Source organism: Protopterus annectens, chromosome 10.part0, assembly GCF_019279795.1.
Source record: "Protopterus annectens isolate FY-2018-M chromosome 10.part0, PAN1.0, whole genome shotgun sequence".
NCBI classification, from domain to species: domain Eukaryota; kingdom Metazoa; phylum Chordata; order Ceratodontiformes; family Protopteridae; genus Protopterus; species Protopterus annectens.
In genome coordinates, this window is record NC_056744.1 from 1,647,182,596 (window position 1) to 1,647,198,465 (window position 15,870).

The following is a 15,870-nucleotide window of genomic DNA, read 5'->3' on the forward strand; positions in this document are numbered from 1 at the left end:
GTTTTAATATCAGGCTACTTTTAAATAAAATCAACCATACCTTTTCTGGGGGAGTGAAAGCCCCTGCCAACACTTGTATAACAATGTATACCTGTTTCATATCAGGAGAACAGGAAAATAATCCCCATGCAACAGTCATCTGACTCATTCCAGCACATACTACAATAAAGCAGCTCAGAACAGTATAAAGCACCAACAAAATTCTTTGTTGATTAAATCTGCAGAAACTAAAAATGTTTTTCACCTGTCTGGACAGAAGAATGTTTTTCTAACTATAAGTGAAAGCAGTTTTCAACTGTGAATGCTGCTTTTGCTAAATTCTCTTTAAAGAAGCTAGATTCAATAACGTTTCCATGAAGTGTTTGACCACCCAAGTCACCAATGTCTGTGTATTCCAAGAACTCCACCAACTTCAGCTACGTGCTATTACTACTGAAATATATATGTTTAAGTAAAAAAAATAAATAAAGTGCAAGCTTTACATACTTGGCATTTCAGACAGATAACACATCAATTATTACACTGACTATTATGCTACGTATTCACTGACTCTGCATTATAAAATGTTACTGTAAATATGGATTTATTTTTTTACATCGTTACTTTACAGCTTTTATTCTCAGGTCTCTGCCCAAAAGGGCACCTGTGCCCAGTTGGAGATTCCAGGTAAACTAAACAAATGTCAGTAAATAAACAAATGGATAATTGTTACTTCCCATACTGTTATAGCTTTTAATCCTCCAGTTCTGTATATTTTTCTAGTCTTACAAAGACAAGATGAATACTGGCATAATATAAATTCATTAAAAGGCATTACTTATAAGATGTTTACTTACCATGGAGTTTACCTTCATGAAGATCCTTCTGTTCTGGGGCGTTTTCTCCCACTTCATTATCCTTAGCCATTCTACCATTTGCATTAAACATCAGTAACAATTTCTGAGGAGAGATTTCATATCCTGCACATACAAAAATAAAAATACTATCAAATATACTATACATCTAAAGTGTTCCTGTAACACGAACATAGTTGCAAAAAACAAGCCGTCATTGAAAATGTCTGAACATATGCTCTTGTAACTGTAATTAATTATGTACAGTCGTTCTGATGAAGTTCATGCTCAACTGTGTTTTACTGAAAAAAATTAAAGCATTCCATTTATACAAGGTTTATATTATAAAAAAAAATTGGTTTTATTGTTTTGTTACTCTTATTCACATTAAAGACTGGTGAAGATCTTTTAGATAAGTTACTTTTTCTAGTCATATACCTCTTCACTGTGCAAGGACTTTCCAAATTACAATAATAGTAAATTTTCTAAGAATGGATACATAACTTTACATGAGCAGGTGGACTGAACACTCTAAACTGGCCATAGCTGTGACCAAACATGTGAGTGCGTGGAATGGAAGAACAACCACAACAGGGCTACCCACCCAGCAGTGAGAACATTAGCTGTAGATGACTGTCACTGTGTAAGTGACACCCCAATTCCATGTGCAAAAATGGGAAAAGGGGTTGTGGACGTTTGGATGAATGAACAGATGTATGCATTGACATATGTATACATGAATTACATGATCAAGCAGACTGAAGGCAGTCAAGCCAGAATCCACAATCAAACTCCAAAGTTGTGTGCAGCAAAAGAAACTCACTAAGTCTCGTGTTGCAAGACTTAGGGAAACTGTCAGTGCTAGCCAGTTAGGTTTTCCTTAGTTTTTCATTCCTTCTCCTGATGTCACATTTCTGAGTGTTTGTATTTCTAAGGAATGTTCCCAGAGGCTTAGCTGTCACTATAGTGGCAAAGAACCAGATGTGTGCCCTCGTTTGAGATACACACTCCTGGAGAGACTTTGATCTCCTCCCGATTGTCTGTGGGGTGAACCTAGTACTATGGGGAGAAGCGCTCCCAAATTAGGTGACTCAATGTCACATGTCATCTAGTTTATATAGGCATGCTACTCCAGATGTTGTCATACCAGTGGTTTGTTAGAGGAAGGACGACCTCACCTTCTATCACATCCATGTCCACAGCTATGGACTTTAACATTCTGCTGGCCTTCAGTGCTATCCTTTTACATTGGGGTTTGTGAGCCAGCATTGAGAAAATTACAATACCAACATGTGAGCCAGCATTGAGAAAATTACAATACCAACATGTGAGCCAGCATTGAGAAAATTACAATACCAACATGTGAGCCAGCATTGAGAAAATTACAATACCAACATGTGAGCCAGCATTGAGAAAATTACAATACCAACATCTTCTAGTAAGTCTCTAAGAAAGGCTCCTACTTGATCTCAAAGAGCCTTTACAATGACTGACTTTTATTTTATTACCAAAGGCACTTATGTTTTAAGATGCTTTCCAACTCTTCCAAATAGCAAATGATTGAGCAAAGTACAAACATTAGTTCTTTTTTTTCTATATAACAAAACTAAAAGACTCAAGTGCAACAACTGAACTAAACACAAACATTTACAACAGACTAATTGTATTCAATAGCAAGACGGAGCACTGAGTTAAGAATTACGTTTTTATTTAATAGCATGGCAGAACATTTTATCTCATAAAGTGAACTGCAGACCCCCACCCCCCAGATGAAGCACGATCACTGTTAACATCAGTCAGTTTAATCCTGCACTTTTAAGCATCAGTGCCCAAGTCGCCTCATTAAAATGCTTCAGGATTTATGCAGACACAAAAAAGCAGTGTCTTGTAATAATTTTGTTCATAAGCAGTTGTTTTTGGATAGCCTTGGAGTCAGCCTACAGAAATACAAATAACTTATAACACAGCAGCACAATTCTCAGTAGGGACACATGAAATGTGGCTACTTCCACAGCCCTTAATAAAGTCATGCTATCTCACTTTGGCTACCAAAAGGACATTAACAATTTGCACCAACTGGGGAGAAAAAAATTCTCTTTCTCTTCACCAAATGCTTCTCCAGATGCATATTCATGGCCCACATCCACAACTCTTCTTCTGGCAGTCCAATGTCACCCCTGACCTGCTTCACACTTCTGTCACACCTGCCAGATTTTTCTCCTCAGTTACTCAGCTACTACTAAGTTAAGATGCTGCTTTTTCTACAGCTGAAACAATTAAGTGTCCTTAAACCAAGTGGGATATCTCACATTCCTGAAACTAGGAGCCTGCACACTGTTGTTGTGTGTACCTAAACTCATTAACAGATGCATAATAAAGGGCAATGTTTCCTACAAATGGGAAGAAACCTCATGTTCCCTCTACACAAAGGTCATTCCAATTACAATTTAATTTCTTTTCTATCTGTGCTAACAAAGATGGTGGATGGACTCAAACACAAAAAAATACAAACTGCACAGATACAAATATCTTCATTATGCCCAGCACAGACCCAGATATTTATAATGTGGAATGAGTCCTTTTTACATTAAAATAATACCAATGTTGCAAAATAAATGAAGGTAAATGTTTTAAAGGTTCCACATGGCAGGGGGTACCATCCTATTCTTTTACATTAGGACACCCCCCCAGTATCTTGGATTGTCACAGACCACAGCTGTGGGTAAAGCTGGATTTACCCATGGTTGGTATGGCTTGGTAACGAGGGCGAACCCCAAGTGACCAAACAAAGCCTACCATGGGTAAATCAGCATTACCCACACCCACTTTATTTAAGAAAAAAACGTACTTACTTTTCTTAAACAATCTCCTTGCATAATGGAGTTGTGGTGTTCTGCCACTTTGTTTATATATCCTGGGGCTTTCTGGATGTACTGCACATGCAGATGGGACTTACATTCCCATGCTTATGCACCGCATCAGTGCTTTAGAAAGGAAACTATGGAGAAAGGAAGCTCTCTGTTGCCCTTTTTTTTTTTTTTTAATATAAAGTTTGAAATCCAGACACTTCAGAGGTACGAGACAGACAGGACAGAGAAAACACAAGGAAATCGGGTATGCATCTTTAGTTTTGCATAACATACCCAATTCCTTGTATTTTCTCTGTCCTGCCTCTCTCGTACCTCTGAAGTGTCCAGATTTCAAACTTTTATTTATTTATTTTTTTAAGGTTAAGAAAACTAAAAAGCTGTAGCATACATTAATAGAAGAAAGTCTGAGAGACCAGCCTTTTTTCTACTGGTATATGCTCGATTTACAATGAGCATGCAGGTTAGGTTGACCAATCAACATGCTCATTTTTGAATATTAATGGACAGTCATTGTATAACGGTGTATCACCAACAAATATCCAAGCATTCACTAGCATGTCCTGTTCTGTACAGCAGCTGGGTTCCTTGTATCACATGAGATCCAAAGTGACACGTCAAAACCGGAACAGACCATGACCCCCCCAAACTGTTATCTGGTGCTACTCTATACAGACAAGTAAACAGCTCACTCTAATCCAAGAAAGAGTCTACGGTTCACTAAAAATCACATTTGAAAGTTCTCAGCTCCAAGGCATGCATAGATGAAGCTCTGATCATGACCTAAAGAACCTGAGATTAGTTAGTGAATTGGGTGATACAGAAATCAGGTGGAGAGGGTGAGAGTCATCAGCTGATGTTGTTTCCTTTTCCTTGAGGAAGGATGTCCAGCCTGTTGCAGTGATGACAGTTACTGGAGTGAATGGTGCATGTGTGCAACAGTATGGGTCAGGGATGTGTGCTTGGTTCTGCCAAATCACATCTGTGCGGTAGCCTCCCTGGTACATGGATGCAAACACATATGCCAAAGGGTCTATATTACATCACTGAATGCTTAAAAAAAGCGAACGGTAAATAATTAACCTTATGTAAGTGAAAGCTTACAATGTCGAAGTGTCAGAACAATGATTTTTTTCCAAGGGAAAAAAAATTGCTGTTCCAACAAAAAAAAAAAAAATTTCAAACATTACATTCACTTGGGGGCTTCAGCCCCCCACTCCCTCCAATGGGGGGCTGTGCCCCCACAACCCCCTACTTAAATATACCAACTCCGAGACCGCACTACAGTGCTGAAAATGGAAAAGTACCAAAGCGGCCAAGCAAATTCATTCCAGGGAAAGAATTCGCTTAACAGCCGCTTTGACATTTTCCATTTTCAGCCTTTTTAGTTCGACCAAGATGCATTCGAAAGAAAGCGTTTTCGGTCTTCTAAAATAGACCCGTGCCAAAAGGGGACGGTATAGCAGATCACGATATCTACTTCTGGGGGTGGGGGTAGGGTGGTTAAGCTAAAGAGAGAGAGATTATATATATATATATATATATATATATATATATATATATATATACACACACACACACACACACACACACACACACACACACACACACACACACAGAGCTTTCCCAGATGGTCTTGAATTAATAAACAGTAATGACAGCAGCTAGCTGGTAGGTAGGCACTGGGGACAGACAAAAAAAAGTGACAACAAAAAGATCATACTTGGTACTTCTTTGATCAAACTTACTAATAAACTAAAACTTTTCTAATCTCAATTCTGCCTATAAACTCATTTAACTTTCACTCTGAACAACTGACTCATTCCCTTTAGCTGGAAAAACCCTCCCAGGTCTCCCAAATCTGTAATCACCAACCAACTAAGACTATGGAATTCATTAAATAAAGTTTTCACTGTACATTGCCTCAACATGAAACTTTTTTCTCAATTTTTTTAAAGTATTGAGAAATTTCACTCCTTTACCATTCTTTTCAGATTAACCCTCCTGTGATAGCAAATGGAGAGGAAACTGAGCAATAAAACAAAACAAAACAAAACAAAAAATGAGTTAAGTGAAATAGACGCCTTTAATAAAACATTTAGCAGTTTCGCCTGGGACATACAAAAACTTCATTAGAATCGGATTCTGTGCTTTTTGTTTTATTTTCAGATTCTCAATACCGCCTCAGTGCAGATTTGTTATTTTACTAAACAATAACATGGAACTCTGGTTCTTTAAGTGCTTCGACAATTCATGTCTTTTCCATCATCTTTTCCTTCTTTCCCATCTTTTTCACTCTTCCTTTATTCATTTCCCTCAAGTTCCTCCTCCTCCTCGTCGATCCTTTTGTCCCCCAACCTTCCTCCTTTTCTTGTTTCTCTTAGCACCTTCTTATTTATTTATTTATTGACATTTAATTACCAAGAAAATCCGGCTGGGTGAATACCAATTTTCAGTGAAGGCCAGGGGGGAGCTCCAAAGAATTACAAAGACATTTTAAAAACAATATTTTTACATCCTTGAAAAATAATGCAGAAAACACCAACAGTTTAAATAATTATATCAAATTAGACTTTGTGTGAAAACATTGGTTAAGAACAGATACAACTTACATGACAGTGATTTTATATTTAGAGATATTTTTGCCAGTTTAGAGAAATTAAAGGCAAGTTAGTATAATACAAACAGGAATTGCAACATGAATTTGGAGAAAATAAACAGGGTTTTGCCGCCTTAGAGAGTCAGGGAAGAGAAACTGATAGAAGTAAGGAAGTGAGTGAAGAAAGGGGAGTAAGGAGGTGTAAGGTAAGAATAGGTACTTGGTCATACTTATTAGGGATATAGTTTGCCCTACGGTTGAGCATGTACAGAGACAGATTCTGGCTAGGAAGTCTTTCAAAATGGCTTTAAAAGACTGGAGGGCGGGTACTGTATACAGGTGTGGAGTTCCAGGCCTTAGCAACACGGATAGAGTAAAGACCTTACCCTGCAGAGTTGATAGGTTTGTGGACATAGAAGAGTTTTTGAAGATTGGCTCATAAAGGTGTGAGTTTTTGAAGATTGGATCATAAAGGTTTGTGGACATAGAAGACTTTTTGATGATTGGATCATGATGACTAATTGGGAACATAGTTGTGTAGAACTGAATTTTTTGCAGTCATGCAGATGAATAATGAATAATTTTGCAGATGGTAAGAAACTGCATATGTGTCAGCTGATGTGGTAGATCTAACCAGTTGAAGCTTTTTAGTGCTCTACAGTAGTTGGTTCAAAAGAGGGTATTTGCTGCAAGTTTAATCACTTTATTATAGCACTGTGTTCTCGTTTTGCTTTTTGTGATGCCTGAAAGTTAGTAAGGATGGGAGCACAATAAAGTAGTGATGGGAGGAGGGAAGTAGTTGCAAGTGCAGTTTTAGTTCCATTGGTGAGAAAGGTTTTTGTCTCTGTAAAGCATCCCTAGTTTTTGGCAATTTTTTAATGCAATTTTATATATGCAAGTCAAATTTAAAATTATCCACTTTCATCCCTAATAATTTGCTATGAGACTTCAATGATTGTATTGTTACGACAGAAGATTTTAAATTTTGTTTTTTTTTTTCCTTGAGAGAGAGATTTGGGGGGAAAGTATTTATTTATTTATTTATTTTTTCAAAGGAGATTGAGAATGAGTTGCGAGTTACAAAGTTATACTTCAGTAGCTGTTAAAGCTTCCTGAGCAATTGTTTGGAGATGTGTCAGGTTGTCTGATGTACATTTAACTGTGAAGTTTTCTGCGTATTGCACTAGGGAGGCCTGTTGTGTGGAGGATGTTGGTGAGAATGTTAAAGAGAAGAGACCAAGGACAGAGCCTTGTGGTACATCACTGGTGACTAGGAGGTACAGAGAGTGAGGGTGGAGTGCAGTTTTACTAACTGATACTTACTGAACAAGTAGCTTTTGAACTATAGAAGGGCAGGCTGAGATACACCTAGTGAGAGCATTTGAAGTAGAAGTTTGCTAAAGGCTTTAAACAAGTCTAGAAATAAGGAAGAGAATAGTTTGCTGTTATCTCTAACTTTATTGACAGTATCTATAAACGTTAGAAGTGCAATGTTAGTACTATTGGAGGGATGGAAGCCATGTTGTGTGGGGAACTGGAGTTCTTCCTGCAGGAGATAGTTTAGCAATTGTCTTTGAATGCATTTTAAGTATTTTTAAGAGAGGGGGAATAAGATTGCTATATGTCATAAGTTGGTGATGTTTGATGAATTACATCCTTTGTGTAGAGGGATACTGTGCGATTTTTTTCCACAGAGAGCGTGAGCCTGGGATTCCTGAACTGATCTATTTATAAGGAATGAGACAGGGTAGGCAATGCCATTGGCTGCTTTTTTAAGGTACTCACGTGGGAGGGCATCAGCTGAAGTAGAGCATGGTTTGAGTTTGTTTTAGAGTAGTTTTACATATATGATGGAGCAGAGGTCTGAAGGTGAAAGTGTATGTGGTCACATGTGGCTGTTGGGGAGTGGGATTAGATGTTGGGGAGTCAAATCCTCGATTAGGGATGCTATACTGTCTATAAAATAACATTGTACTGTATTGCATTTAAGAGTGAAGAGATATTGGGAGAGGAGTTAGGGTTGAATTTTTGACTGGGATGTAAGATTTCTTTAATGGCTGACCAGACTTTTTTAGAGTGATTTTTACTATTGTTACAGTATAATTTTTGTCATTTCCTTGCTTTTTAGTACAGTTGAAGAGGATTCTTAAGTTTTGAAGATATTGTGTTGTTTTATATTTTTAACCCTCTTTCTACGCTTTTTGGATAGACAAATTGCATTATTTGTTTTTAGTCTCTTCTTTTCAGGAGGTACAAGGCACTTTAGGAAAGTTGTACTGAATTCATCTGCAGCACCATCTAAGGGAGAAGTTTTAGAATATTCCATTTAATATATGATGGGTTAGTAATGAATATCTCTAAGTGACACCTGGACAGGTTGCGTGTTGTTTTATAAACAGGCTGTTTACATGGATGTGTGAGATGTCTGGTCGTACAGATTAAGACATGGTCATTGAAGGAGTCTTACTTTGTACCTGTGGTGGTGTATTTGCTAGGCCCTGACACTAGGTTTCAGTCTAAAAAGGAATTTGACATCAATATGTGGGGCTGTAGAAGTTTATCTTGGATGTAGTGGAGTCAGAGGTTATGTCCACCCACTTGATATGGACATCACCTAATCTTCTCTGTACAGCCATTCTTGCTCCTATTTGCATTATCCCCTCCCCCCCACACCACAGCTGCTTACCTGTTTACTCAATCTTGTGTCCTTTTACATCAGGCCTTACATGCCACCTTCTTAGTGTAAGAATTCTGGCAACGCTATTCTTAGTACAAGAATCCCAGACAAAGTCAAACGATATGGGAGGAGAAGGAATGAAAATCAAAAGCAGATTCTAAACATTGATCTTCACTGTGTAAGAACGTAAACCTCTTGTATTTCAGACCCATGGTCATACTAGTCTTAAGAGATACATGGCTTTAGTGATGCATTCAGACCAATAAAGCCAAATCCCACTAGCTATAGACATGCCATGTTTCTCCCTTTTTCTGAGACTGTCAGTACAACATAAGTGGATTGCCATACTTTGGAAACAAAGAGCTTAAACCAAGTCTTATACCCATCATCCATCTATATATTCTACATATACACACACAAACATACTTATAATAGGTTCATAGGTGTTTACTAAGCTAGCGACCACAGTAGCCCTTTTTAAGTCTAGCCATGCATCTTAAATCTCAAACAAGTTCTGGTACCCTTGATAAGTGTAAGCAGAGGCTTGGGAGATGAAACAATTACAAGCAGGGGCCTGGGAGATGAACCATTTACAGGTTGCCTGTGTTCATTAGAGACAGAGGTGCCAAACCAGGGATGAATTTCCCATTCCCCATCCAACTGTCCAAGTTACACTTGAATTGGGTTAGGTAGGAACTCTTATTTCACATGGATGGGGAGTCTGTTCCAGAGATGGGGTAGTCACTGGGATACATACCTGTCTCTCCAGCAGGTCGTATTTATAATCCATGCAAGGTTTAAGTCTTTAAACCAGGTAAGTCTGGTGTTATTTGTTTTGTGGATATGCAGGAGGTCCATCAGAGTGGGATCTGACAATGTCCTGTATGCCAGGCATAGATTTCCCCTCAACAGCCTGTAGGAGACAGAATACAGGGATAGGGCCTTGAGGCGGTCTGCATAGGACATTTTACTTACACCCTGTACTCTTTTAGTGAGGAACCTCTGTGGACATTCCAGTTGTTGGATATGCTTGGTTAAGTACATACCAAAGGGGGAAGTGTACCCAATGATAGGTCTGATGAATGCTGAGTACAATGGAACAATGACTTCCTTGGACCCTGATACCATACCCTTGTTTATAAGTTGCGAAACATAAAATGATCTCCTCACTACTGTAGACATGTGATGGTCAAAGACTACATTACTGTCTATGTGTGTCCTAAGTCCCTGACTACTGGATCAACTCTAAGGGGTGTGTTGTCAATACGATATTTATAAGGGGTGGATGACTTCCCAAAGGATACTATTATGCATTTCTTGGCATTTAGTTTTAGTCCATGGCTATGACACCAGTTGATTGTCTGTGTCAGCCCTTCCTGGAGACCATTTATGTTGGAGTGGGATTCAATGACAGCTCCTAATTTGCAATCATCTGCATTGGGCTTCACTTCAGAGAAGTAAATGCTAAAAAGGAGAGGTCCCAGCACCAAACACTGAGGGGCTCCCCTTGTGAATGGCCTCTTTGTAGAGGTGGACTCCCCAATTCCAACTTCCTGTGTCCTGTCTGTAAAGCCAGCTGGCTATCCACTGGGTGACATAAGGGTTTGTACCTAACCCACTGAGTTTGTCGACAATGCCCAAGTGTGGTATTATATCAAATGCCTTGGCCAGGTCAAGGTAGGCAGTGTGAACCATCTTGCATTCATCTATTGGTTGAGTAGGCGTGACCTGCCCTTGTCAAAACCACATTGGGTACAGTGTCTGGAGGTTTACTATATCATTGACTATTTTCATGATAATTCTTTCCATGGTTTTGCAAATAAGACTAGTGAGACTTATGGGTCTGCAGTTTCCAGGGTCTGTAGATGGCCCACCTTTGTGCAGAGGGATGACTGTTGCTGTTCTTCATTCATGAGGCACAAAGCCTGTTTGGAGGTTACAGTTAAATATAGCAATTCCAGATGGCTGATATTTTATGTTTCATGCTATTCAGAAAGCATCCTAGGATACGGTCTGGGTCCATTGATGCAGTGTTCTTGGTCTTAGAGAGAGCATTAAGGACCTATTCCCTAGTGATAGCAGGTTAGTTATAACGGATGGTTAATACATAGACACACACACAAAACCAATCACAAATTGATATATTATTTATTAAATTCATTCATTCATCCTTCCTTCCTTTGTTAACTGGGTTATCCCCCCTAGGCTATAGCCTCTTTTCAGAGGAGAACAGAGGCAGCATTTTATACTAGTAGGGGAAATTTGGATGGGAGGCATTGGGGAACTTCCCCTACTTTTTACAATTGGTACCATGAGAGCTTTTATATCCAGCAGATGGTACCTTGCTTTAACATCTCATCCGAAAGACAAATGGTTTCCGTTTGTGTTAAGTTAACCAAAATCCTACCACTAACTTCAGACACACACTTTCCTCTGTACCACCTTAGTAATGTGTGCTAACCCCCCCCAACCTATCCCATAACCCAAACCCTACTAATTAGCTTAAGAAAAGCTCATTCTGTAACGCTACCACTACACAAGACTTGCAAACACAATCACACACTCCTACCCCTAATGATGAAACTTTTTTGGCATTAAAAACCCAAACACACACTTACCTTGCCCACACACACACTTCATCTTTCTCCTATCAATGAGCCTACCATCTGACAGAGTAAAGTGCACCCATATTTGTATAAACTACTATAACAAAGCTTCTTGTATGCCAGTAGGTCACAAGTTTACCAGCTGAATATAAATATATAAACTTATAATGAATGCAGCTGCACTGTAAATGTGTTTAGCAATATAACTAAGTGAAAAAAGAATAAGAAATGGTACAATACATCAAAGAAAGAAATAAATGCTTACACTGATATGGGCAATAGCGGAAAATGGCTCCCTTACAGTTTTCTGAAATCTTGCATCTGTCGCATATGCTGTCACCAATAAGAATCTACCTAGTACAATGAGAAGCTTTGAAATTGCTGCATGATGTGAAGTTCCAAAGAAATGGCAGTATGACATAAAGCTCTGTCATCTAAGGTAATTTAGCTTTGTATGGAATCACCATAAATAAGCTTGTTTGGATCTAAGATGTCTAGGTGGAACTGCTGTGTTACTGAGACCAATCAGGCTAAAACTACAATAAAATACACTTATGACAGAGCTGTTTGGGAGTATTTTAATTTGTTAAAACAGGTTTCTTGAGACCATAATACTATACAGGAAGAAGCAACTGTGTGGCAAAACATGTGGTACTATGATATGTGTATACTCCAGTTACTGAAAGACATTGCTAGAAACAGATACTGTGTAGTTTAGGAACAAGAAAAAAACAGCAGAATGCTATGTGCCATGACAGTTCTGTTGTCAGAAGTGAGTTGATGTTTAATCCCATACAGTAGCCCTAGGTTTTGGTTTACCTGTTGGTACTGTCCAGCATCACACGGTATATGTAAAATATTTTAAGGCTGATTATAAAGAATAAGCTGGTTCAAGTTCAGAACTACTTTCAGGGAGACAGAGAGAGGTAAAACTGCATTTTCAGTCTGCAACACTTGTGGAGGCAAAGTGTAAACTAAAATTCAAAAGTGTTGTCATCTTTTCATTAAGAATGAGCCAAATGCTTATCACCCAGTGAATAAACGTGCTAAATCCAGATTGCAATTTATCTGTGATTTAGGAACGTCACCTCTAGCAAGTGAGTAGAATCATATGTGCAGCACAAGAGGGAAGCAAGCATTATGTGAAATGGAGACGTCATCAGTGCATTTATACATCAGTTGTAAACAAGGGCTCCTTTACGGACAGCAGTTTTAGCTTTATGTGCAGAAGTCCCAACCCTCTGATACAAAACTAATTTGGTGAACTGGTTAAATAATTCTAAAACTGTTACAGGCCACAGCTGCCTGCATGTTCATCCTTTAATCCATAAGGCAGTAGCAGGTGGTAAACACAGATGAAGTCTCTGAAGTCAATAAACATTGTGGCAATATATTTTCCTTTATTTATTTTATTTATTTATTGACATTTGTAACCGGGTTGGTCCAGCTGGGCTTGTGGCCCATTTTCAGTGTAGACCCAAGGAGAAAAACTCCCAAAAAAAAAAACAAAACACAAACAGTTTACAGAGAATCAAACATTTGAGTCAAAAATATAGAGAGACAAAGCAGAAATGCAAACAGATGATATATACATATCAATGTTTTTACAGACTAAAAAATATATTTACATATTTACAAAATGATTTTACATATTTACAAAAAGAGTTAAGTCCAACAGTACTGATTGTAGAGTTTAATAAGTATCCACAATAGTGGAGTACTTAGCTGTATGTGGAGGGACTGAAAAGGTATATAGTAGGGTTGTGGGGAGCTTTAGTAGGAGCTTGACAAGAACATATTTTAGAGCTGAGTAGATGAAGTTTGAGTTTAAAGTGGGATGGGTGAATGATGGAACAATTGTCTCTTGGGAGTTTGTTCCAGGCTTGGGTGACAGAGTGTTTATATAGGAGTTTGCCATCTATTTTTTTGGTTGGTAGATTTGTAGTAGTTGCTGATTAGAGGTACGGAGAGTCTGTGGAGGAGTGTAGACAGAGATGAAGGAAGAGAGAGAGCAGGGCAGGATGAAGGTTTGTAAAGAATGAAGTGTAACATTTGAAGTTGTGACAGCAGTAGAAGACGGGGGGATTCTAACCAGTGGAGAGTATTTAGGGCAAGTCAGTGATGTGTATTGTATGGAGAGTTTGTGATAAATCTAGCTATCTTGTGGTACGTTTGTTGGAGTTTGTTTAAAGTAGAAGTTTGGATGTTGGTGAGTACTGGGGCAGCATGCAGAAGGGAGAGGATGAGAAGAGCTTGTGCAAGGGAGAGTCTGGCATTTGTAGTTCGAAATTTTTTGTTGCGATACAGTAAACCAAGTTTCTGATGAGTCTTTTTTATGCTTTGGAGGATGTGCAAGTTGAATTTGAGTTCATCATCTATGATGACCCCAAGGAGTTTTGTGTGAGCTTCAGGTTGGATAACAGTGTTATTAGAGGAAGTAATAGTAAAGGTGGATTTGAAGATCGGAGGAAAAATAATAAGAGTTTGGTCTTTTTAGGGTTGAGAATGAGTAGATTCCTGGACAACCACTGCTCAGTGGATAGGAAGGCCTGTTGAGTAAGAGTGTGGAGATTGGAGATGTTGTCTGAGATGGAGATGAGAGTTGAGTCGTCTACATATCAGATGAGGGAGGATTGTTTACAAGAAGTGGAGAGATCATTGGTAAAGACATTAAATAGGAGGGGACCCAGGATGGAACCTTGTGATACTCCAGTTAGGACAGGTATGAATGGAGAAGTGGAAGAGAGCCATTTAACAGATTGCTGCCTGCAGGATAAGTAACTGGAGAACCAGGCAAGGGAGGAAGAAGATAGAATGAGATCTGCAAGGTTAGATAGCAGTAGGGGATGGGAGACTGTATCAAAGACTTTGGAAAAGTCAAGCAAGAGACATGATATGAGTTTGTTATTGTCTAGGACCTCGGCAATGATATATGCAAAGGATAAGAGGGCAGTAGTTGTGCTGTGGTTGGGATGGAAATCATGCTGAGTGTGAGTAAGGAGGTTATGCTGGAGGAGGTAGTTGAGTAGTTTTGAGTGGATACATTTTTTTAGAATCTTGGAGAGGGGGAGATAGAACAGCTATAGGTCAGTAGTTAGTTGGGTCTGTAGAGTTTTCACCTTTATGCAGGGGAATAGTGAAAAAGGATTTCCATAGGGTAGAGACGGTGGATTCCTGAATAGATCTATTGATTATTACAGATACTGGATAGGTAATGGAGTCAGCAGCAAGTCTGAGGAAGGTAGGAGGTAGACTGTCAGTAGAGGGAGAGCAGGGTTTGAGTTTGTGAAGAAGAGATCTGATATAGTAAGTAGGAACCGGATGTAAAGAGAATAATTGTTTGATAGAAGGATTGGGAGGGGTAGGCATGGAAGTTGTGTTACAGTTGGAAGGTATGAGTGTTTGAATGGTTTCAATAAAGTGTTTATTAAGAAGAGTAGCAGTTTCCAGAGGAGATGCATTTGGGTAGAGGCAGGGAGTTGAGGGGCAGCCCGGCGAGAGAATTCTGTTACTTGTATACCTGAACTTGCGAGGGTTGGATTTGTTATTGAATTGGGGAGAGTTATAAAAGGACTTTTTGACATTATTGGTTTGTTTTTTTGTAAGATTTCTGAGGTGTCTATAAATTATGTAGCAGAGGTAATTCCTTTGTTTTGATCCAGGCTTTCCAAGCTCTCTCTCTTTCTAGATAAAGGGACTTAGTTTCTTTTGAGAGCCAGGGAGCATAACTGGGTTTTATTCTAACTTTTCTAGAGGGAGCAAGGGTGTTCAGGATATTCAGGAAGATGCTATTGAACCTAGTAACTGGATCACTGAGAGGGATTTGTTTAAGGATGGACCAGTCAATGGTAAACAGAATAGAGTTGAATTGGACTACATTAAAATTAGAGAGTTTTCTGCAATCTCTATAAAGTTGGGATGGGGGGGGGTTGGATGGTGTATCCAAGGACCGAGGTGGGGAGTGGTCGCTTGTCAAGATTATAAGCAAGGCACACCAGAGAAGCTGTTCAGCCAACAAATAAAGGACAGGTTTAGAATGCAAGACTTCATGTTCACCACACTGTCTCCACAGGAACTGAATATATATCTGAACTGAAATATATATCGGAAGGAAAAATATCAGGATTTGCAGGCAGAGGTGAGAGCAATTAGGAAGAAAGATACCCAAACAGTTCCAATAGTAGTAGGAGCAATGAGTCTTATAAAAAAAGAATCTACAATCTTACTTACATATGTTACCAATCCATGTAACTCCATATGAGCTGCAGAAGGAGTTGTTACTGGACAT

At 38.9% G+C, this 15,870-nt stretch overlaps 1 protein-coding gene across 1 annotated transcript in view; it reads right to left on the reverse strand.

Annotated features, from left to right (window-relative positions):
- The window catches only part of LOC122814364 (zinc finger protein 208-like), a 441,663-nt gene that overhangs the window by 35,412 nt on the left and 390,381 nt on the right, over positions 1–15,870 (reverse strand). The window contains exon 15 of the mRNA XM_044086948.1: positions 837–959. Coding sequence (XP_043942883.1) covers positions 837–959 — 123 coding nt within the window. The remainder of the gene's footprint in view (positions 1–836; positions 960–15,870) is intronic.